This window comes from Rhopilema esculentum, chromosome 12 (assembly GCF_057945365.1).
Source record: "Rhopilema esculentum isolate cy_ngs chromosome 12, ASM5794536v1, whole genome shotgun sequence".
Classification (NCBI taxonomy): Eukaryota; Metazoa; Cnidaria; class Scyphozoa; order Rhizostomeae; family Rhizostomatidae; genus Rhopilema; species Rhopilema esculentum.
Genome location: NC_142826.1, coordinates 9,019,931 through 9,042,656, shown reverse-complemented (window position 1 = coordinate 9,042,656; position 22,726 = coordinate 9,019,931). Strand labels below are relative to the sequence as shown.

The following is a 22,726-nucleotide window of genomic DNA, read 5'->3' as shown; positions in this document are numbered from 1 at the left end:
TTTATTAGTTTTGTTTCTTCCCTTTCTTGTAAGAGGACCAAACAACGGCAGTCATGTTTAGCATTTGAGGGGATGGCTAATCAAACCTGAGCTGACATTCATTGACATCTAAGAAATGGATTTCAATCGTATTCTCCCTCTTCATATGGTCTCTTGTCTTCATTAGGAATTATCGTGATAGTGCAATGAGTGATTAAACTGCTAATGGTAGTTTTGCATTCACCGACGTGCTTTGTCAATAAAGCTCTAATGTTTACATCAACAACGATACTTTACTAATGCAAGGAATCTTTACAACGCGATGAGGCAGTGGCGTAACCAGGGCGCACATGGTTTTAGACGCACCCTCTGATAACCTATTTCTAGAATTGTATACACTCTTTCTATCTTTGCAAGGTGTCTCTTATTTTCCCATAATCTGGCGAAATTTGTGAGAATGATGCACGGTGACAAGCAAGACAGTATAATAAGTCATATGTATGATTTGCAGAGTCGTCTCAACAGACTGAAGTTCCAATGGCAGATAGTATTGCCAAGTTTCAGCTGGCGGGTTTCATTTTCTGCAGTTTCCCGTGGCTGCTTCGAGAGAGCCGCGCTTATTGAAGTAGCCAACAAAATTATCGTCAATTAGTTTTTTGAAAAGCAAAGGTTTCTTTTTGCATATAAAAACTCTTAATGGGCGATAATATTCATAAGTTTCACATAATAATGTAAATTTCTATCCCTAGAAAAAGAAAGCTATGGTTTTAAGTTAAAAAGGCTGTCAAGACAACCGAATTCTAGGCATCAGCCTCGTATTTATACAGAATGAAATCAAATTAAAATGAGGTTACCAATAATTCATCTCGTGAAGAGACACAATCCCTTATTGAAAACACCTACGGAACATAAAGTGCTAAATCCGATTGTTTAATAACCAACAATATATTGAGCATTTTGATTTGAAAGAAAGAAAATCCGTGATCGCGAAAGCGTTATCGCTTCGTTGATTTTTAGCTTAGGTGGACAAGTCGCATTGCTGGCTCATTGTCTGTTTCCTTGTTGTCGTCGAATGAGGATCTTTATCACCGCGCAAGTATCAAAAACACTCATTTCTGTCGAAATTCGCTTACATCTTCTCAACCCTTACTAACAGCAACAGTGAGCAAGACTTGTTCTTTTACCTAGCATCGTGTCAGACAGTTGTTGATTTTTCTCCTGACACACCCGAAGGACAAGATGATTCGAGTTGATAGTAAGTTTATTTCTTCGATAATCTATCTATTTTCATGATAATTTTTTGTCATCGATATGGGTCGCGACATTGCAGACGCTTCTTGTATATTATGACTTAATCAAAGACCGGCACAACAACCCAAAAGCCCAGTTAGCCTGAATCGTGGTACGTTTGTGCTGAAAGTACTCCAAAGCCCACTGTTATCAGAGCCCACTGAGAGTCTCGTGGCTAGGATAATGCTTGATGTTTTGTTGCTAATTGTGATTTTATAACATGCTTGCATCGAAGTTTTATTTGGTAAGTATAGTGTTATAGAGCAACGTACACATGCTGCTGCTCCAAAATACTTTGTGATTTTGAAAGTGAGCAATTTACGCACTTTTGAAAATACTTCTGAGAAAAGATGGGATGGCATGATTTATTTCTGCCAATTTAATCGTGCGTGAATCTTCTTGCCCCTTGGCTCCTAATCACTCTTGAATTTTCATTTACCTGAAGAGTTGATCCACAGATTCTGTGGTTGGGCGTAACGAATAGAATCCAAATTTGATAATAGAAACAAAACTCAAGAACATTATCTAAAGCTTGCAAAGCCTAGCTTGCCTATGCCGTTATCATGCTCAAACACGTGATGCAAAGCAAACAGATATTGATTTGTTGGGGGGGGGGAGGGGGGAGGGGGCTGTTTGGGAGTGATGGCTGCGGCGAAAATTGTGAAAACGCCGAAAATCTGACTATTAGTACACTTTTGGAATGGGAACGGACCACAATTTTCATAAGAAAATCGGGAGCTGTAAAAGATTTCTGTGAATTTTGATTCGGAACTGTTGTATTCTATGAAGGTAAAGAAAACTAGAATAACACTTTGATGTTTTTTATACTTAACTTTTGACAACCGATTGCATGGGAGAACCGATTTAGAACAGTAAGTTGGGGCTACTATTGTAAATGTAATGTAATGGTTTTGCTTGATAGTTTTTAACTTGGCAACTTGTTGAAGTACGACATATCAGACTATTGCAATGACAAAGATATCTGCATAGCTGTTACGTCATAATAAATCCCATGTTTACTTTTTCGAAGCATTGTGAAGAAATCCTCTTACTCCTTCCTGGTTTATGTTCATTCTAAGACAAAATTTTCTAAAGGATTGTTCACGCACTTGCTTCATCTCGAAGGAATATTAAAAAGAAGCGATTTCAACCCTTTATTCGTATTTTTAAGACCCTTGTCGTAAATATTTGTTTGGGAACAGTCCTTTCTTCTATTGACTATGGATCGGGCACAGAATGAAGAATTGGAAGTTCAGGCAAGGAGAATGAAAGACCGACATAAGCAGTGGACAATGAATCCACGTGCAATTATTCACGTGCATAAAGTTTCTTTTGCATTCTCATGCATCATTGTTTTTCACACAGTTGTTTCTGACACCTCCAGAATGGACTTCGCGTTGGACGCCTGGGGTTAATGTTTCACTTTCGCGTTAAAATCTCAAGCATTTCCCCTCCTCCACACACATCAAAGTGAGCGAGTAATACTGCAGAGACCGGGCGTACTGCGGGGTCATCAACCCCATAGTTATTTCCAGTTATGCTCTGTGGTCCCCCTTGATCCCCCTAAAACCGTCACTGCCGCAATTTGTTGCATGGCTCCTATGGTATTGGTCTCCTGTCAGTGGTTTTGATCTTGATTTCAGCCTCAAGTGCAGGACACAACCTCACTTGGAAACCTTACAGAAATGTCCAAATATTTGGCAATAAATGGGAAAGCAGGAAATACTTGAATGCTATTTGATCACCTTTTTTTATTCTCCACAACCTGGATACCAGTTCGGAAGCAAGAAATTACATTAAGTACAAGAATTTTCTGTGGGATTTATTTTTGGTGAAGTAGGTCAACATAAAATTACTACCACTGAATTTTTTGAAACCGAAACTTTTTCTTACCGAAATCTCAAACGCCAGAAAAGTCTCGTTTTCGACCGATGGACTTACAAAATAACAAAAACAATTTTTCCCTGATATTGTTTTAGTATTACTATACATCCAGTAAAATCAATTTTAAGTTTATTGTTCTCCTTCGTACTCAACAAATAAGATACCCAGTTCATCTTCATTTTCTTTCTTTCGCTCTCTACATTCAAGATATTTGGGCTCTTCATAATTGCTCTAAATTATTCCCTTCAATTTTTAACTCACAATTGATCAGAATTTCTAATCCCTTCGTTGCGATTGGCGATCGAATATATGACGAACTGTAAAAGCTTCTAGTTAATTTTTCTTCCTGGGCTAGAAAAACTAAATAAAAAGTATGTCCTCTAAATAAGAGTTCGTTACATTCTACCCTGGGTACCAGAGCCACAAAATTTCGAGCACGTAGATAGAACGCTCCTCCGCTTCTCCACTCCTATCTTCTGTTTCCTCTTCAATTTATGTGGCTCTGGTACCCAGAGTAATGATATTCTTGCCTACACTTCTGTTTCATTTATTGGGCCAGCATCAAAATATTCGATTTTCGTAACTTTCATGATTGCGTTCCAGATGATTTTCTGTTGAAGATAAAAATAACTCGCAGAAAGTTTATCATTTCTTTACTCACCGAAATATTCTCCTTCCACCGAATTTTTTCAGGTTTTCACCGAAATTTACACAGAAATTTAAAAAATATAACCGAAATATTTTCCATCGAAAATTAATCAACCGAAATCTTTGGTACCGAATTTTTTGGCACTTTATGTAGTAGCGAATCCGAAAAACCAATGACTACTTCTGTACATTGTCCACTCACTGTGTCGGAGGGATAATAACACTAGACGATGGTGCGCCAAATTTCGTGGTACATTTTTCATTGCTTGGTACTCATTAGAAAAGGATTCTGGAAGTGAGGGCTGTATCCCCAGTTCGTGTTGTTGTGAGTAAGTGTTGTGATAAGTGGGTAAATTCAAATCTTAGGTGCTAGTTTGCTGGGGGCTTGTAGAATTTCTACAAAAGCCCTTGGCTCTAGTTGCATATTTGATACAAAGGAGAGTTTCTTAAGAAGTATTAAAATTCAAACTCCAGTTGTGGAAAATGAAGCGATATCCTATTGGCACCAAGGGCGTTGGGGATGCTCAACGCTAAGGGGGCCTGGTAAGGATCTTGCCCGAATATTATTGCTTTATTACGATAGAACTGCCCTAATAGAGCCTAATAGAGCCTAATAGAGATTTTGCCTGATTAGGGGTGTTGTAACCTCCCAGCCCCTATGTTTTCTATTCTTATGACTGACACTGAGGATTCTCTGCATTAACTATAATATGATATCCAAGACACAAACCAAATGCAGTGAAATTTAGCAACCAATCTTCTTTGCTGTTTCTAGGCAACTATGACCTCTGTGTGTGTAACACTTTTACATGGAGCTGTTTTTGTTGGTAATTAAACATCCAGCCATATCAATTGCATGTCCTACTTCGCCAAAACAAATGTCGAATAAAACCGTCCGGATACTAGTTTAAATGTCTCTGCGGAAACCTTGTTTTGCTTAAGCTATCTTTAAGGATTTAGTAAATATCATTAAATCGTCCTTGTTGCCCTTTCAAAACAGGAAACAAATATATTTCATCGTTGAACGAATATCGAAGTTTGAGTCACGAACTCAATTGTGATTTCTATATCTATTCTACCAGTAATAAATTGATGCTACAGTGAAAACCCAATATTAATTGAACTGTTGTTGTGATAATTTTAAATAAAAGGTGGTTTTTCACTTCTTATTTTGCATCGGCATTCGGCGAAGGGTGGTTAGAACCTCGCAGCCTAACGGATTATTTCCAATTAAAAACATTGCACTCGCATTTGAATTAGGGGAGTGTCAATAGAGTTTCGCCATTTTGCTATCTTGTGATTGCTGTTGCAGTTGCTGTTCTAAACCTTAAAAGAGCTTTATGATGGGTATAGGGGTGTCGCGACCGGTGGGTGTGGAGGGTGTCACACCCCCCAATAGTATCTCAAAAGGAAATTTCAGGTAAAATCTGCTCTGTGGAAGAAACGGTTTAGGTAGATGAGAGACTTTCGCGTTTTAATATCATTAAAGGATCAAGCAAAGGTAGTTTCAAGGATCAACATGGGTATTTTCAAGACTACGGTGAAAATACCCGTTGTTTTTACCTGCTTTTCAATCCGTTTGCAAAAATAAAATGATTTTCAATAGGAATAGGAGGATTGCTTTAATGAAATATGTTTAAATGAGTGTATTTTCCAGGGAACTGGAAGCATCAAAAATCGAAAATTTTCTAGCCCTTCTGTGGCAGCCATGGTGCCGCCTCGCGTAGTAACTTTATCCATTGCACAGATTTGACAAAGTTATTAAGAAAGTCCGTTATTATTATATAAATGGAAGTTGCGAGTTATATGCTACAGAGTTAGATTTACAAAATGTAGCTATTACAGAGGTTTGTGACAGCAACTAAAGAGTTCCAGGTAATTATGTTTTAATCAGGTTAATTGTATTCCATAACCCTCCCCCCCCACTAGCCCTGCCTCGTCACGCCCCGGATGTTGGAATACTTCCTATCAAGGTGGGTAAACTGGTGAAGTGCCATGAAAATGTAAAACAACATAAAAAAGAAGAAAATTGCTCAATTCAAAAGAAATATGACAACTGTGGTGCCTTTTTCTTGACATAATTTGTGTTATTTACTTAAAAAAACTGGGAGAAAACCGGTGGTTCTACGGACTGTGAGGCTGAAAGCATCAGCTGGGCTTTTCTTCTTTCCTTTGCAATTTTTTATTTTTTGGGCTCCTTCTGGCGTGCAAAAGCGCAGGGCCTTAGTTCGTAGCGAGGTAAGAGTTAATTTTTATCGGACTAAAGACATGAAAAATCCTGTCTGGCATTCTGATAAAGTCTTGAGATTTATGAAATTCTTCTAAGAAATTTCATACTGAGCCCCCTATGCCCCCAATGCCCCTGTTGCCTTGGGGCATGTTGCCTTGGGGCATGTTGCCTTGGGGCATGTTGCCTTACCGGCGTGTGATACGTAAGTCTCTGAGATACAGCCTGGAGGCAAACTACAAAGAATCTATTTGCGACGAAGAATGTGCAGTCGTGAAAATATTTGAAATCCAATAAGAGACATCTTAATCTGTTTTATTTTCTGTTTGATTTCAATTTAACAAATCTGCTTGATAACTGATATGAATTTACCAGAATTTCTTATCCTTACTTTGCTAATCAGATGACTTTATGGGTATATAACTGTCAGAAAATTGCAATAATTGATATACAGTTTAAGCTCATATAATTGATTATTTAAATTAAATAAAATGTCGATAATTAAAGAAAAGAAAAGAAGATAATTAAAGCTCGTGAGTTATATGAGTGCTATTACAAATATTTTTGTAGTAAAACCTGTGATAAAACGAAAACGCTTATGCCGAATTTGTTCACTTTGGCCTAAAAGCACACCGGACATAAAAGGAAGCAAAGTTGTTGGGAGGAGGCGAGGGGCAATTCACTCTTGCAAATAGCATACGAGATTTTTCCTAAAACAAAAGGATTTCTGGGGATTTTCAGTTAAAACAATGGGATTTTCACAAAAGGTGTACGAGATTTTTTTGGAGTGATTTGCCCCTTGGGAGGAGGGCGCTTCCAGATTCCTCAGTGTTATCTGATGTTTTCGATTTCCCCATGTGGCAGTATTTGAATAGTTTGAAGACATTGCTCCTTCAATGACGCAGGCACTTTGTAATCTTTTTGCACACATCTTGTTATTGATACGTTCTGACGTAGGTCTTTAACCAGATAAAGAATTTATTTCAGAATTTGCTGTATTAAGACCTCGCAGCATGTTAATGTCATCCTCATAATCTATCATCCATTTACCTCAAGAGGAAGTACACTGGATTAGATGTAGGTATTCTGGCAACATTTCAAAAAAGTAACTCTACTTCGAGCACAAAGCCCACCATTAGGCTCTTCCCATAAACTGCCTACAATCTGTAACGGGGAGGGGGTCGTAAGTAAATGGTTAGCGCGTGAGCCATAACAAAGAAAGGCTCGTGAAAATTAAAAACAGCAAAAAACTGCAAAGATGCTTAAGGTTTTACCTCTTGAAGATGGTATAAATTACGATAAAATATGCCTGGTGAATTTTCCGATGTATTGTTGCAATCTTCATCACCTTGGTACAATGATAAAGCAGTTCTTTCCTGCCTTAACCCAGTTTTCGTTATCGAAGATTAAATTTCTTTGATTTAAAACGTAGTATTTTAAGAAAGAGTCTTTTAGAAAATATGTTTCAACGAGGAAGCAGCTGCCAAAATGTCACTGTTTCGGATTGTTTCAAATTTTCTTCTGATTTATCCCATGTGTAGAGCATACCTTTCGTTAAAAGACGTCTTTGTCAATCATTTACATTATAGTTTCAATATCATCTTCAATACAACTTTGAAGTCATGAAATAGACTTACCTTATACGAGATTAGGATTTGGTTTCAGGTTGTCCTCCATTAAAGAAGTCTCTGACAGAAGCTTAGTGCCAAGGATCTGAATCTGTGCCAATTTCAGTACTTTTTAATTTAGAGACGACGAAATGGACAAGAATATTCTCACAAGCGCTTCAAGTTTAAAGGAAATTTAAGTTTCAATTAAGAAGTCACAAATTAATTAATTTACGACATTGCGAAAAGATAACATAGGGTGCCTAAGTATAAAGGATTTTATCTAAAATCTTCAAAGAACCTGGCTGTAGTTTTATTTAGAAGTAAATATTTTATGATAAAAATTGAAAAACGACCGTCAACCAAGATCTTTGCTATCATCTGTTCTCTCGTCATTGTCTGGGCCTTTTTGAGAGTAAAATTGGATAGTCATTCTATTCTAAATGCAATTGACGCATCAAAAACCCTTGTACCCTGCTTAATTATTTTCTGAATTTTTTTCACTGGGCCTCGCAAATAGAATTGTTCTGTTTTTTCGTTTAACAATGACATTAAAAGCTTTTGAAACTTTTGAACATATTAAGAAAGTAGTACATAATGAAAATATTTGCGCTTTTTACTTTTTTTTGTCATACGGTAACCAAGGGTAAACTCCAGAGCTTTGAGAAGCAATGCTTAGCGAACAGTGCTCTGATCTCTCCTATTGACCACGCCTTGCTAGTCTGGAACCCATAGTTCAAAGCTGACGCCTAGAAATACAATGGAAGTTATCATATCTCCTCTCTGTCAATTAAAGTATATTGCGGATTTCAAACTGTGTCACAGGTTTTGGAGGCTTCGAAAGTTCTTACCATACCGAAACAGTCCTCACATAACTCTGTTGTATATCAACAGTTTGGACAAACCTTCCTCTTTCTATGATTTTGTTACAACAGTTTCTTTGGTTAAGGTAAAACAATGTCATTTATCTTCCTACTAATACTAAAGCTCTATATACAATGGTGGCTCCTCTTTGTCTTTGACCTATGAAGACATGGGTTCTTCTGGTCCGTGCAAACTTTGTTTCTAAAAATTTTTACATATTGACATGATAAGAAGACACCCCGTGTGATATCCAAAAGACTACACATGAGTGCAATGGCAGTCCTTCGTTGCACAACTTTCCAATTGCAGAACCCTGCCTAGCATAACTCCCTGCTCATACAATTTGCTTTCATGATTTCCTCGTGCTTTCTCAAAGCCTGCATTGAAATATCAAAGTAAGAATTACTGGTAATCTTTAAGCATATTTGTTTATTAGTTAGTGGGCAAGATTTTGGTTCATACTGACCTCCCCACATTTAATCCAAATCTGATTAAATATGCCTGCGGCTCAAATGATTCTCGTCGATGTCAAGGTATGAAAAAATCGCCAATAGAACAGCGATGTATTGTTCCAGTTCAGAAGAACTGAATTCTTTCTCATTGACAAAAAGATGAAAGCATACTTGCATTGCAAGTCAAGTTCTATCAAGATTAAAAGATCATTGCTGGATTCATTGGTCCATCTTTTATTCTAATTGATGCTAACAAAAGTGACTTATTTCAGATACATTCTTTTATTGTTTAGTTCTAACATGCAATGCTTTTAGTAACCGTAAAGGAGTTCCTCGTGACTCAGTGTTGGTTAGAACAGCTCGCTGATCTATTTGATTGTTGAAGCTACCAGTGAACGATCGGAGTAGAAACTTTTGCTTTTTGTAGCTGATAAACGCTTGACTTTGGTGTAGACGAAGGGTTATAGTCGGTGTTAAAAATGGCGGGTAAGTTAAGGTTGTTGGCGGGTAAGGTTACTGAAATTCCTTTAGTAGTTCATGAAATGCACCGTGTTAGCAGTTGTTGGTTTTTTTCGGAATGAAAAGGCCTCTTAGATGCGTGTTTAAATCGGTCAATGAGACATGTTGTTGATACAATATATCACTGAGCAAACTAAGTCGTTTCGATTTAAAGTTTTACGAGACCCGTCCGTTGTCACTATGTTATATTGGAACTGTGAATCAAAAAGTTTGACTCTCTTTTAAGAACTGATTTTTTCTTTGATCAGTTCACGAGATGGAAAAACGAAAAGAAAAGTTTCGCTACAATTTTTACATATTGGCCTTTATCGTTGAAGTATTGTCGCAAGTGTTGTAACTGTTTGCCTTAACGTGCCCTGTGGAATGCTATGATAAGAACAAGATGAATACTATCTCATCACAAACAGCATATCAAAAGGAGCAATACCTTTCTGTGTGGCATTTTTCTCTTGAGACTGCCATAGAACAGCGCATTTGCTTCATCTCAAACACAGCTCATGAGTGCTCGAACATTCCATTCCATGTGAAATAACTTTTAAAAATCTGTGTTAGAGTCATAACTTGTCCTAAAACAGTCTTTACACGGCTTTATAGTCTCATGCACTTGAAAATACTTCATTTGGTAGAGACAAGATAAAACTGGCTAGCATCATTTATGGCATTCGTTTATCACCTTGAACTGCTATTCACTCCAGCTGCTTCATTTGAATTTTTACTTTTTACATTGTGAATTTTAATGCCTTTTTCTGAACTGATAACATCTTTATCTGCTATTGTCAAATTTTTGGGCATTTAAGTTTTCTTGAGAATGTTTCTATTGTTGCAAAATTTCATTGTTAAACTCATTTCTTGAAATGCATCAATTAAACTGCATATTCCCCTCTACACCAACCTCTCTACTTTCTCTTAATCTTCCCTGAATCAAAGCTTTTTTTCAAGTTCCAATTTTTAGTCTATTAATACCACATTTGCTTGATTTTTGCACATTTTTGCTATCATCTATCTATTTTCATATATTTATTCTAAAATCTTAGAGTAGTAAAATGTGTCGGATGAGGTGCCTTGGTCCCCCCCCCACTTTTTTGCAAAACAAAACAATAGAGTTTTTTTCAAAATCTTTTGTTATGGGTGTTAAATTTTCCCTTGCCCCCCCCCCCCCCACTTTTCAACCTTTGTCGGAGTCCATGTATATGGCATATTTGATCCAATTATATGATGTAACAAAATAACAACAACTGGCCTACGATAGTCCTGCTCACTCTAAGTAAACATAAACAAGCATATTGTTTTGCATTTCAGGCGTAGATTTAGAACCACTCGAAGAAGGGGATGCTCTGCTTCTCCCGAAACCAGAAGAGGATGCGAAAATCAAAACTGATTCTAAAATTGAGGATCATTATTACATTTTGGAAGAGCTTGGAAAGTATGTCAAGCTTTATGCATCGAATACAAACATTTTTGAATGTCGAAAATAGCATCGTTTATAAGCTCAGAAATGTATCTCATATTTTTCTTTTGTTTTACAATTTTTCTTTTATTTTTCTATTATTTTTCTTTTACAATTCATTGCAAATTAAATATTTTTGCATCTAATAAGCATTTGTATCTGTAATGAGCAATGAAATGGCCAACAGGATTTCTAGGAAAAAGTTTCTGACAAGATAACACAAGAAATCTATATTGGATAAGTAAAATATATTGCTAAAAGTGTGATATCTTGTTTACAGAAGAATGGCCTTCTTCAGGATAAACTATCCTTATGATTATTCTTCATGAGTTAATCTATCAAAATACTAGGAGATACACCTCCCCAAGTTTTTAAATACTTTGAAAACTGTTTTACTTTTATAGAGGTAAGTTTGGCGTTGTAAAAAAATGCCAAGATAAAGAAACAGGTGCAACGTATGCTGCCAAATATGTAAAGAAAACAAAGCAATCGAAGATAGATGTTACTCAAGAAATAATGATGATGGGCAAACTGCATCATAAAGGCCTAGTCAGGCTGATTAATTCATTCGAGACACCACAGTTTATGCTTCTTGTTATGGAGCTGATCACTGGCGGAGAATTATTTGAAAAGGTTGTTGAGGAAGACAATCTGACTGAGAGACAAGTGGTTAGGTACCTGAGGCAAATTCTATACGCAGTGCAACACATGCATCGATATAACATGGTTCATTTGGATCTGAAGGTACGTAACTAATTGCTGTGCCCAATGCGGCAATACGATAAGTAGAAAATATTTGAATTTTGGGGCATTTTCTGCAACACTGAAATATTTCGATGATGATTTTTGAGACATTTTAAAGATGATTTTTGGGAAAACTTTTGCGTCTGAAAATTTTCTCTATATAACTCTCCTCTGCAAACCAAATGTGCTTCTTATGGTAATTTTTGATGTTAACGAATTATCGTATTTTTTGTATAGCCTGAAAATATACTGTGTGTTGGAGGTGACCCACCAGGGTATGAAAAACTAAAGCTGATAGATTTTGGCATGGCCCGTATTTTAGAGAAGGGAAAAAAAGAAATAGCTGCTTGTGGTACTGCTGAATTCGTTGGTACGTAGCTAGCTATAGGATACACTTGAGATATTGTAATTGGGAAAACCTTTTCAAGTGTATACAGAATCAAGTGTCATTCATATTTTTGTTCTCTCGCCTCGGCCTAACTGAGATGATTTGTTATTTCTTGTAAAGCTAGTATATGTATTGATATGTACGGAATAATCATTTGATAAACTTTAAATGAATTGGCTATATATTTGGTGCGGTATAGACATGCCTAAAAGTTCCTTGAGATAGTGACAATTTGGCAATGGCCATTTCTTGTCTTATTTAAAATTAGTGTTACATGATTCTATTTGATTTTCTCAGTAATTTCTAAGATTATGCTGTATGTAAAGAGATTAATTTGTCAGAAAAAAGCATTGAAATTCAATTTTTCATCTAATGCTTGCTGTTGATTCTAGCTCCAGAAGTTCTTCGGTTGGATCCAGTCACGTTGGCCGTAGACATGTGGTCCCTGGGTTCGATCACATACGTGCTTCTCAGTGGCTTGTCCCCCTTTCTTGGTGACAGTGACAGCGAAACACTGATGAACGTCTCCAATGGAGAATATGATTTTGATGACGGTGAAGGGATCTTTGATCAAATTTCAGATGGTGCGAAGCAGTTTATTGAGCAATTACTTGTCATGGATGTCGAGTAAGCAACATTTAGATTCTCTATTATAATATGACGCTGTTTTCTAATTACACGAGGATATACAATAATTAGTTGAGGGAGTTCTGGTACGTACGCTGTTAAATATCAAACAATACTTATTTCCAATTTCTAAAAATGTATGCCCAAATTAAGGGCTTTAAACATATGCTTGATTGCACTTTTTATCAAATAGTCCATATTTCCTTTTTGTACACAATTGGTGTTTTTAGGTCATGTAGTTAGGCCATGCCTCCCCCCCCACATTTTTGCGAAGCAAGTAGTTTTATACCCTGGGTACCAGATATATAGTGAGTCTGGTGCCCAGGGTAGTAGTTTTAAAGCTGCAATAAAAGGGGAAAAAGCCTTGGCCCCCTACTTTTGCTAGCCTTGCCCCCCCTCACTTTCAAATTCATGGCGTAGGCCCTGAGTTATGTGCTCAAACTATCACCAGGAGAGGTTCGATACTGAATTGGTGTGTCAGCTTTCAGGCGAAAAAAGAACGCTCCTTTTACCTTATTACGCAAAAATAACACTGATACTTTGAAACGCGACGGATATTTACGCGAGTAATGCAACCGATGAAGTTTTCTATATTACAAGTAAAATAGCGGAATCAAGAATCTTATATCTAATTAGACACACCTTATTTATGACATTTTACACACTAGTTGTTAAGCTAAAATTTTATTCATTGCAGGAAAAGAAACACTGTTGATGATTGCTTGGAACATGAATGGTGCAAGGTTGGATGCTTCTGATAACTATCTTTTGAGCAACATCAATGTTTCTAATGTAAAAGTTTCTCAGTGAATTACTTTTCTATCAATACATGATCTATAAAAATACACAACAGTTTTCTTACAATAAAACATACAGTAACATTTTTCATCTGTAGCCTCGTCAGGTTTGTTCTGACCAGGAACATGGTGGCCCATCAGGACTCGGAATATTTTCCGGCAGGCCCCTTAAAACTTTTCATATGGGAAAAATTGCACCCCTTTGATATTTCTTCCTTTTAGGCTACTATCATTTGTAATATTAGATTTGTAAGAGAAAAAACAAGTGAAAAGAGGCCCCACGCTGCCTCCGTGGCACTCATTTTCAACATATGATGACAACAAGAAATAATCAGCATCAAAATGGTAGGCCCATATAAAATTGATTTTTCGGGCCAATGAAAATTCCCACCACGCCCCTGCCTCTTGCATAAAGAACCGTTCTAGAAAATCAGTTTGAGTGGAAGAATAGTTTTTGAAAACGATGTTATAAGCAGCTTTTCAAGGCACCACTGGTAACTTGATCATTTAATGATTTTTAGAGTAAAACTCAGAAAGCGCTATGTATCTCCCTTTCTCTTCCCCTAGAAGCAATTCACTGTTAAGGATAGCGTACGAGGTTTCCACGAAAGCAATAAGATTCAGATAAAACAATAGAATTTTCACAAAAGGAGTACGAGACTTTCATGGAGTGATTTGCATTTATGCTTTTAAGTTCGTTAAAGTCGGGGTGCAAAACAGGGGATAGCTAAGTTGTTGAGGGGGCCAAAGTCAATATTTTCCTGAATATTCTGACAAAGTAGCAAAATTTTTTGACAGTTAGGAAGCTGTCCCATTGCTGCGGTGCCCCATTTCTTGTGTTAAAGAACAAAACCCTTCAATTTGCACCTCTTAGAAAAAACCTGCAAGAACCGCTTGCTAAAAGAAATGTTTTGAAAAGAAAAACTTGTACATTTTAAGGAGCATTGTAATTTGATGTAGCTTGTTCGTCTGATTTTAGAGAGCACAGGAGAAAAAGCTGAAGACTGATAAGCTGAAGAAGTTTATTGCACGAAGGCGTTGGCAGGTTTGGATAATTTATGTCCTCTTAACTACAGAATGTGAAAATTCTATTCAAAATAATGTGCAATATTTTTTTAAACTTTGTGGGACGAAAAGCTTTTTTAGAAAAAATTTTTTTTGACATTTTCCATTTTAGAGTGAAGTTAGAAACCACCCCGTTCCTCCTGCGCCAAGATCAACCAACCCTCTCTTAAATTACGTTCTTAGTCGATAATAATGCGATTGGTCAAACAAGTTTTTAGTGGGCTGTTTGCTTTTTAAAAAGGAGATTTTTTTCTATGCAGAAGATAATGTACGTAAATAGTGTTCAAAGGGTTCCTTTTTACTCACTTTTAGACAAACCATAGAATAATTGGGTAGCTAATCAGAGATTTGTTCCCTACTCAGAAATTTGTCATTACCTCGGCTAAAACAAACTTGTCTTAGGCATAAAAATATTCAAACACAACAAATATTCAAACCAAATATACATAATTATGTTCCAACTCCATCGATCAATCCTTAAGTGTTTTAAGCTTATTATTTTCCAAGAAGCAATTATGTACAGTGTTATTTTTAAAGTTCATGCATGTAAAAACCTTGGGTGCTTGACCAAACCGGATGAAATTTGATTTTTCATGAGGCATTGTTTACACCCCTGCCTTTTTTGCCTGGCCTGGCTTAGTGAGAGCATTAGAGAAGCATTTTCATCAAAGCTTCTAATTTCTACATATTTGCTTAAATCGAAATCATACTTTAAACTAATAATTGCATACGATGTAGTTCTTTATTTGACAGCATTCACATGCCCTTGTTAGCAACGTGCATACAAACAAGAATGGGTTGCTATAAACTTTTTATGGAAGCCCTGGGGAAACTTTCTCAAAAACAATATTAAAAAGTAAAAGGGGAAACTTTTTCTCATTTGCAAGGGATCTAAGCCCCCACAGCTCCACAGCTCTTCACCCCTGCTCAAAGAACCTCTAAATCAAAATATACCATCGGTTTTTTGTAGCGAACAACAACCGCTTTGAAGGCAGTTCAGCGACTTGCGCACTTAAACTTGCACAATTCCTCAAGTGGAAAATCGAATGGTTTGCTTAGTCAGTTGGCCAACGCCCGTAAGAATGGATCTGCCAGCGGCGAAGAATCTGATGATGCGAACGCAAAGTCCGATAAAGATATCAATGGTAATGGCGCCTCATCTGGAGAAGAAGCTCCAAACAGCAAGACCTCAAATGGGAGTCAAGACATCGAGCCAAAGGAGAAAACAAGTCTTAAAATTAGCATAAATGGTTCAGTTAAAATTTGAGCTTGATGCACTGAGCTTATCTTTTTACATCAGGAGTCGAGGTATGAGATTTTAAGCCAAAGAAGGTCTTTTTTAAAAGTTGATTATTCCTGTCTTTTCATCTTAGTTTAAAAATTTTCAGCTCCAATGACACCTAGAAAGGAGTTACTTAGAAAATTAAAGAGTAGTCTACGATTTATGACTTGACTGAGGCAAGAGCTTTGTTGTTCATAGAAGAGATGAGCAGAGCACAGGATGTTGAGGCCGAAGGGGTCTGGAAGGGAACCGCAATTAATTCCTCGTGACCACGCCCTTCGACTCACCGGAATGTGCGGGCAACGCCTTTTAAGACATTAGACGATTTAAATGTGTTTCCGTAACATTATCTTTGTAAGATTCTGAGCTTTGGAAATTGAGATTAAGAATATCTCAGCAAGAACACAAAACAAAGACCAAAAAGGCCTTTACCTTTAATTTCATTTTATACAGTTTCAAGTCAGGCGAATGCTTCATTGGAATTGTTTAAAAGTGTCAATTTCAAATAATTTTGCAATTTGCAGCGTTGGATCGGACAAAAACCCATTATTAAATGCTTGTATTCTGGATTGCGACTCGTAAATTTAAATCTTAGGAAATAACTGGGTAGCCCTGCCACTCGCAGCCCCCATATGCTACCCACCTTGAATTTGTTTCCGGTCTGAAGGTTTGATTTCATTTGACAAGGAGGCAAAATGTTCAGTTTATCAACTCACCATCTTGGCTGAGAAACTCATCTCAGTTGCCGCATCCTTGCTGTCTTCAACTCTGCTCCCCATTGATACCACAGCTCTCTTTTACCACCAAAAGTCATGACCTTGCAGCTATAAAATTAAGATAAATGCAAGCCTTTTTAGCATAAAGTAATTTGCAAATGGATTTTTTGCCCCGCCCTTACGTGGGTACCTTCTCAGCCTGACAGCAGGATTCCTCTTAGTAGGTATAAGGATCTATTCACAACAGTCCAAAGATTACTTTATAATAAGTATGTATGTTCTATTGACACAAACTTAGCCTATCTTTTCTTTTTAAGTTTTGAAAACATCGATATCAGCATGATGATCTTGGCAGTGATTTTGGACGATCGAGAAGAATCTTCAATTATTTGCCGTGCTTTGGTGAAAGCTGACATAAAGATGTTTATGCATTCAACATAAAAGCAGGACCATGTTTTCTGTACTTATAGACCAGGGTTTGTTTTCATTCGTTGCTTGGTAAAGATTTATAGATGATTCAGTATACCCGATTTTCTAACTTTTATACACAGGACCGTAACTTCTATTGTTTTTAGGGGGAATCGTATCCTCCCAAAAGTTATAAAAATCCTTTGCTTCCAATAAGCAATCGCTTTGGTTCAATTGCTAGTAGGGAATCCCTCTGATAACTCTATACTTTCTACGGTACTGATACATAAACATAAAAGCTAATTTTATATCATTCTTTTATTTGCAGAAGCTAACATAAGCTTACATTCATGATGCAAAAGGGGTTAAGGCTTAATTATTTCATAGCCTTCTCACATTAGGTTATTTGAATCCACAATCTTTTCTTTAAAACACTCCTGTTATGGAGTCAACCTGACAAAGATGACGAGGCTTGATGAAAAGTTTCGGCTTCTAAAATCATCTTATAAAATGTATTTTTTAACAAATGTCTTTGTTAGTATTAAAAAATCAGGAACGTTTAATAATCTTAAGTTTTGTAACCTGATAATATTTCATTAGAATTTCAAACTTTGTATCCAAAGTTTCAAGAACAAGTTTTTTGTCCCTACCCACCTCTAGCAGCTTATATCATCTGCTGATATTTTTATAAATATTACATATCCACACCTACAAAACGACTAAAAGTCAAAATAAATTTCTAGAGAATGAAGAAGGGGTGACATTTATTCGTCGCCTTTCTTTTCCAATCACATTGTTCTCACAACTGATTGCATTATAGGAATCTAACTTCTTTAGGAAGACAGTTGGTCTTGTACACTTGTCCACGTAATTTTCTGACACTCTATTTTTAAAGCAGTTTAACATATTTAGAAATTAAGCCTTTCCTTTTACCAGGTTCAGTTAAATTAGAAGCTTATTCTTTAGTATTGGAAATACCATGAATTCTTACATTTATGAATGTTTACAGTAAAGTAAAACTAAGAACACTAATCAAGGCGTGAGGCATTTGCAAAGAACTTTCATGGTTGGTCGGAATTTATGTTCATAAACAGATTGCTGGTATTATGCTTTTATCGACTAGTATTTCAAATGGATTGCAGAAAAAATTAGAGCTTATTTCTCTTGCAGTTGAATTTTTGTAGAGAACAGAATAACCTTAGATTTAAGAATCATTTGCTAACCAAATCACGAAAATTTTAGATGAACAAATGATTGTAAGATAAAACTGTTACTGCTGCATAAGCTACACTTCAGAATTAGCCCCAGTGTTGCAGTTTCTGCAGTTTCATAATTCAATTTAGCGCTCAAACATGCTGGCCTAGCTTTTCTACGAGGCATGTAACAGCACTCTGGACTAATGATGAAATTTTCGTAATGGTGGGAAAAGAAAAGGGAAAACATCGGTTTCATACTGCAAAATCATTATAGCTTAAACAATATCATCAATTTTCTTAGATCTGAGGCCTTATTCTTTCTTATTGTTGTTTCTTATTTCTTATTTTTTATTTATACAGCGCTTGTAATTTCTTGTTAATCAGCATCTTACGTTTAATGCTTCATGTAAATTTGTTCTTTCATTTACCAAAATACATATTGCATGGCATGAATGTATTAATATAGTTTTATAGCATTTAATTTGCAATTATAGCTGGTTTTTAAGTTTGTTTCGAGAAATCTATTTTTGAGTTTCAAACTACATTTAACGACATCATTACATTTAATACTCGATAAGAGTAGATTGATTATAATTTTTTGAAGGCTGAAATAACTTGCTTTCCACGAGTTGGATACTTGGACCAAATTTTGTTGTACTTTACATGAATTAATAGACATATCAATCTTTTAGTTCATAAACGTGTTCCTATTTTCTTAATCTTTTGCATTGAATGTTTTAATTATTACTGTAAGAAACGTTTATTAAAAACTCAGTACTGAGGCTTTCAGAAGGTCCAAAAATCTCAGTTCTGGCTCAGAAATCTTTAAAAAATTTCAAATTTGTGTGTTTTTACAAAGAAATATATATTTATTTTCTTTGGTAATCCAAAAATCCAGAATTAAGGAAACTTGAGCTTCCGTCATTGTTAATGCCACATCTTTGCCTACCATTTTGAAGGCTGTCGTTATACAGACAAACCGCAATGGAGTAAATTTGCTACACTACTAAAAAGTCTATTTGTTTTCGAGAAAAGCCCCCTCAAATTCCCTAAAAATCCTAATGTTCTTGAAAAACCTTGTATATAGTTTGAAAATGATACACTCCTCTTGAAACGCAGTGAGTTTTTAGTGGATGCCTTTGGCAGATTGTAACGAATTCAGAATTCTAAATTCTCATTTCGAGAAAAAATTGAAGCGACAATATCGACAAGCTTCAGACAGCAAGATACATTTGTAAAATAAGTACATAAATCGTGCGATATGATACACAAGAGACGAGAAAATGATACACAAATGTATATTAAAAATCATTAGGGAAATTAAGAGAAAATACCGACAAAATACAAATGTGTTACTAAATCAATTCAAAGAGACAAGGCCATTGAACCGAAATGCTGAGCATTGAATCAACACAAGTAAGGCATGCAACTTATTAACAAGCTGTGTTGAAACAAAGTGGCTAATATTTCCTCTGGGCTTGAAGAATTTCTGAAAATAGAAACATAACGTTTATAAGCATAGTCTTTTTGGTCAAGATTTTTCAAAAAATTTTTCCTTCAAAATATCATCTTTTGATGCAAAAAGAACTACAATGCCTGCCAAAAGTACTTGGAACACCCAGCAATTTACGCTGCATTTGATATCTTTCATTCCTTTCATGAAAAAAAATGCTACTTCCGCCCCCTTCCCCCTAAAACAATGTTGATAATTTAGAGAAGTATCATCAAAAAGGCGCAAAAGAAAGTGCTTCCTAAAATCCTAACCCGTTTGATAGTAAACCAACATTGTTCTGTAGGGGAGAGGGGGATGATTGATTTTGACCTTAGAAGTTGACGTCAGTGTTCCAAGACTTTTGGCAGGCCTTGTAGTCTACCAGTTGAATATTTCCCTTAGGAAACATCTCAGAATTAATTCTTCAATCTGTAGTAAACGCCCCCATTTAATAAAAACAGGATTAAATTCTTCAATAATTAGATAAGTGAAACTCGGTGTCAATAAGAAAAATCACGGTAAGTAATCGTGAATAAAACTACGCTATTTACAAAACACAAATGAAGCTATGGCGAGAATTCTGTTTAGCTGAAATTTGACTACGGTAATCTAAGAATGGTGAAGAAGAAAATGTTTGACCCTTTCATTGTAAGAAATTGTTTGATTTCGCAAAAAAATAGAGAACGTTTGTCAAACCAGTGCTCTTTACAATGAAAAGTACGAAAAACATGTCTTACAAAGCAGTACAAATATCCCAAGTGGAAGAAAAGACACAAAAATAGTGGGAAATTGTAACCAAAGACTAAGAAATGTGCTCTAAGATAAGCAAGATGTGCTCCAATGTGGAGTACAGGTCATAATTCATACTCATCCATATGTCTGTATACTGTAATAAATAATGAGATTTTGCAAATACTTTGCTTTTGTATGGATTTTGTGGTAGGGATATTGGCCAAGACAAACGTTTTCAGGCAAAAATGTGTGAGTCCTACTCTCAAAATGTGGCTAAAATGTAACACATCTTATCCCTGCTAAGTTTGCTAAAAACTAGTTGAATTTTATAAAGTCTTAAGAGCCTAAATGAATTTCAAAAATCTAAAATTTAAAGCAAAACGAAAAAATTAACCAATATTTTGTTGATCAAAAACATTTGGCTTATCAATTTATTTTTTAAAAAATTATATGAACTAATTTGACAGTCCCGAAATTAATTCATAATTCTGAAACAGCTAAGGTTTTCAGTTTGACAATCCAATCCTCAAAATTCATCGGCAATCTTGCTCCTTACTGACAAGTATTTAATATTTCAACTAAAATCCTCGCTGAAGTTGTGTTTTGTGCTTACAAACGTGTAAGCTTTTGAAATTGCTTCAGTTCAATCATAGAAATATTGGGTAGATTCTCTTTCAATGGTTAATTTGCCTTATCTTGAGTAACACGGCAATTGGTTTGAAGGCGTGAAATCGTGAACTGAGAAAACACTACTTTTAGAATTTATCCATTGATCATTAGCGTAAACTAAAATTATGAGTCATTAGTTCCTAGGCCCCTAGCTATAGATGAACACTTGCATTATCGTAGTTCATTCATCTTCTTGGTGCTGTCCTCCCTCCTGCCAATATTTGCTGCAAACAACAATTTTCTTATTGAGATGTCCTTTATTTACGGTCTTTAATTAAACAGGAAAACTTACTGCTCTTTGTCGCTTCAGTTATACTATTTTAAAAAACGCTTTAATTCTTTGTGCTGTGCTTGTAAAGTCTTTTGATTGTTTAGCTGTAAGACGAACCCTGCAGACGAACTGGCTCACTTCCAGATCTTTCATTTCAATAATAAAATTATGCTGGTTTAAGGTATTTTCAAAATTCATTTTTGTTCTTAAACAGTGGATATATTCAATGTCATTTGTTAAAGCTCTTGATTTACATTTGTGCACCAGGAAGCTACTATTTTGAAATTTTAGATAAGCCTTTTCAATAGGTTTGACATACATTTTGCCTAAGAGTTTCACAGCACCAATATATAGAGATATTGCTGCCAGATTGTTAGAGCGATCTTACTTTGCCCAACAGATTACCTTTCAAAGCTACAGAAAGGAACTAACTTCCATGCTGTTGAATGATACAATTTTTGTGTTTACGTACCAACTGAAATTTAAAAAATTTCCAAAGAGGTTGAGAAAATGATATGATGCAGAGATCAAGACTTTGTGTTGTTTCTCTTTCAAAAAGTAACGTCGGCGTTTTTATCTCACCATCACCAGGCTTTTCCAAAATTTTATGATCTGCATGCAACGATATGCAACTTTATGCACCATGTACCAAAATAAGAAGTGACCCATTGCCACCCCTGGTATTCTAAAACTTGACTTTCTATGTTCCTTGTTTGTATCACAATATTTGGAGGAGGTGCTTCTAAAAAGTCTATGTCCATTTAGAAGATAAAAGGACTTGAATCATTTCCTTAGCATTCCTTTCTATCTGGAACTTCTAGGACAGCCGTTCAATTCTACGTTCATAGACATGCTGTTGTTATACAAGAATTTCGCTAGGCTATGTCACTTGAAAACAAGAAAGATGGGCAGTTGGCTTCAATTGTTGGTTCAAAAGTGCTTCATTCAACTTTTGTTGAAAAGATTGAGACCACCATATCATCTGAACCATTTTTTATGGACGGGGTGGAGGTGGGTTTGTAAATGTGCCTATTAAGGACATGTGCCTATTGAGCTGTCACCTGTTTTGTGCCTATTGTACACACGGAAACATATGGAGCCAAATGTCATTGCAGTAAAGACCACGAGTAAAATATTGTACCTTTTAAATCTTGATTAACAGGGATGGCTAAATAAAGAAAAGGGGGTTTAATATCTCGTGCTACCAACAATGGGACTTTTAGATTGGTGGGTGGGGCCAAATAGGGAGCTTAAACATAGTTAAACTTAAAGACCATTCGAAATTTATAAGTTCCACTTTTTGGTCACGCATGGCTAAAGCCAAAGAGAAGCAGTGTCGAGAAAACGAGGCTTATGCTCCTTCAGCTAAAATGTGAACCTTTTTTCTTAATTGATTCGGAATATAAGAATCTTAATCCTATA

At 36.0% G+C, this 22,726-nt stretch overlaps 1 protein-coding gene across 2 annotated transcripts; it reads left to right on the top strand.

Annotated features, from left to right (window-relative positions):
* The first annotated feature begins 878 nt into the window (after nt 1–878).
* On the top strand, nt 879–18,660 carry LOC135681263 (myosin light chain kinase, smooth muscle). 2 transcript variants are annotated; one of them, XM_065195637.2, is made up of 9 exons: nt 879–1,234; nt 10,770–10,893; nt 11,322–11,661; nt 11,899–12,031; nt 12,442–12,676; nt 13,374–13,419; nt 14,453–14,518; nt 15,509–15,846; nt 16,854–18,660. In XM_065195637.2, the coding sequence occupies exons 1-8, from the start codon at nt 1,219–1,221 to the stop codon at nt 15,803–15,805; spliced, it is 1,257 nt and encodes a 418-aa protein (XP_065051709.2). In that variant the 5' UTR covers nt 879–1,218; the 3' UTR covers nt 15,806–15,846; nt 16,854–18,660. The 2 variants fall into 2 exon arrangements, with proteins under 2 accessions (XP_065051709.2, XP_065051710.2); XM_065195638.2 differs by lacking the exon at nt 879–1,234 and adding an exon at nt 8,309–9,437.
* The last annotated feature ends 4,066 nt before the right edge of the window (nt 18,661–22,726 follow it).

Coding starts and splice junctions, on each gene's coding strand:
- LOC135681263 (XM_065195637.2), top strand. Junction 10,894..11,321: donor ATTTTGGAAGAGCTTGGAAA/GTATGTCAAGCT, acceptor TTACTTTTATAG/AGGTAAGTTTGGCGTTGTAA. Junction 11,662..11,898: donor TGGTTCATTTGGATCTGAAG/GTACGTAACTAA, acceptor TTTTTTGTATAG/CCTGAAAATATACTGTGTGT.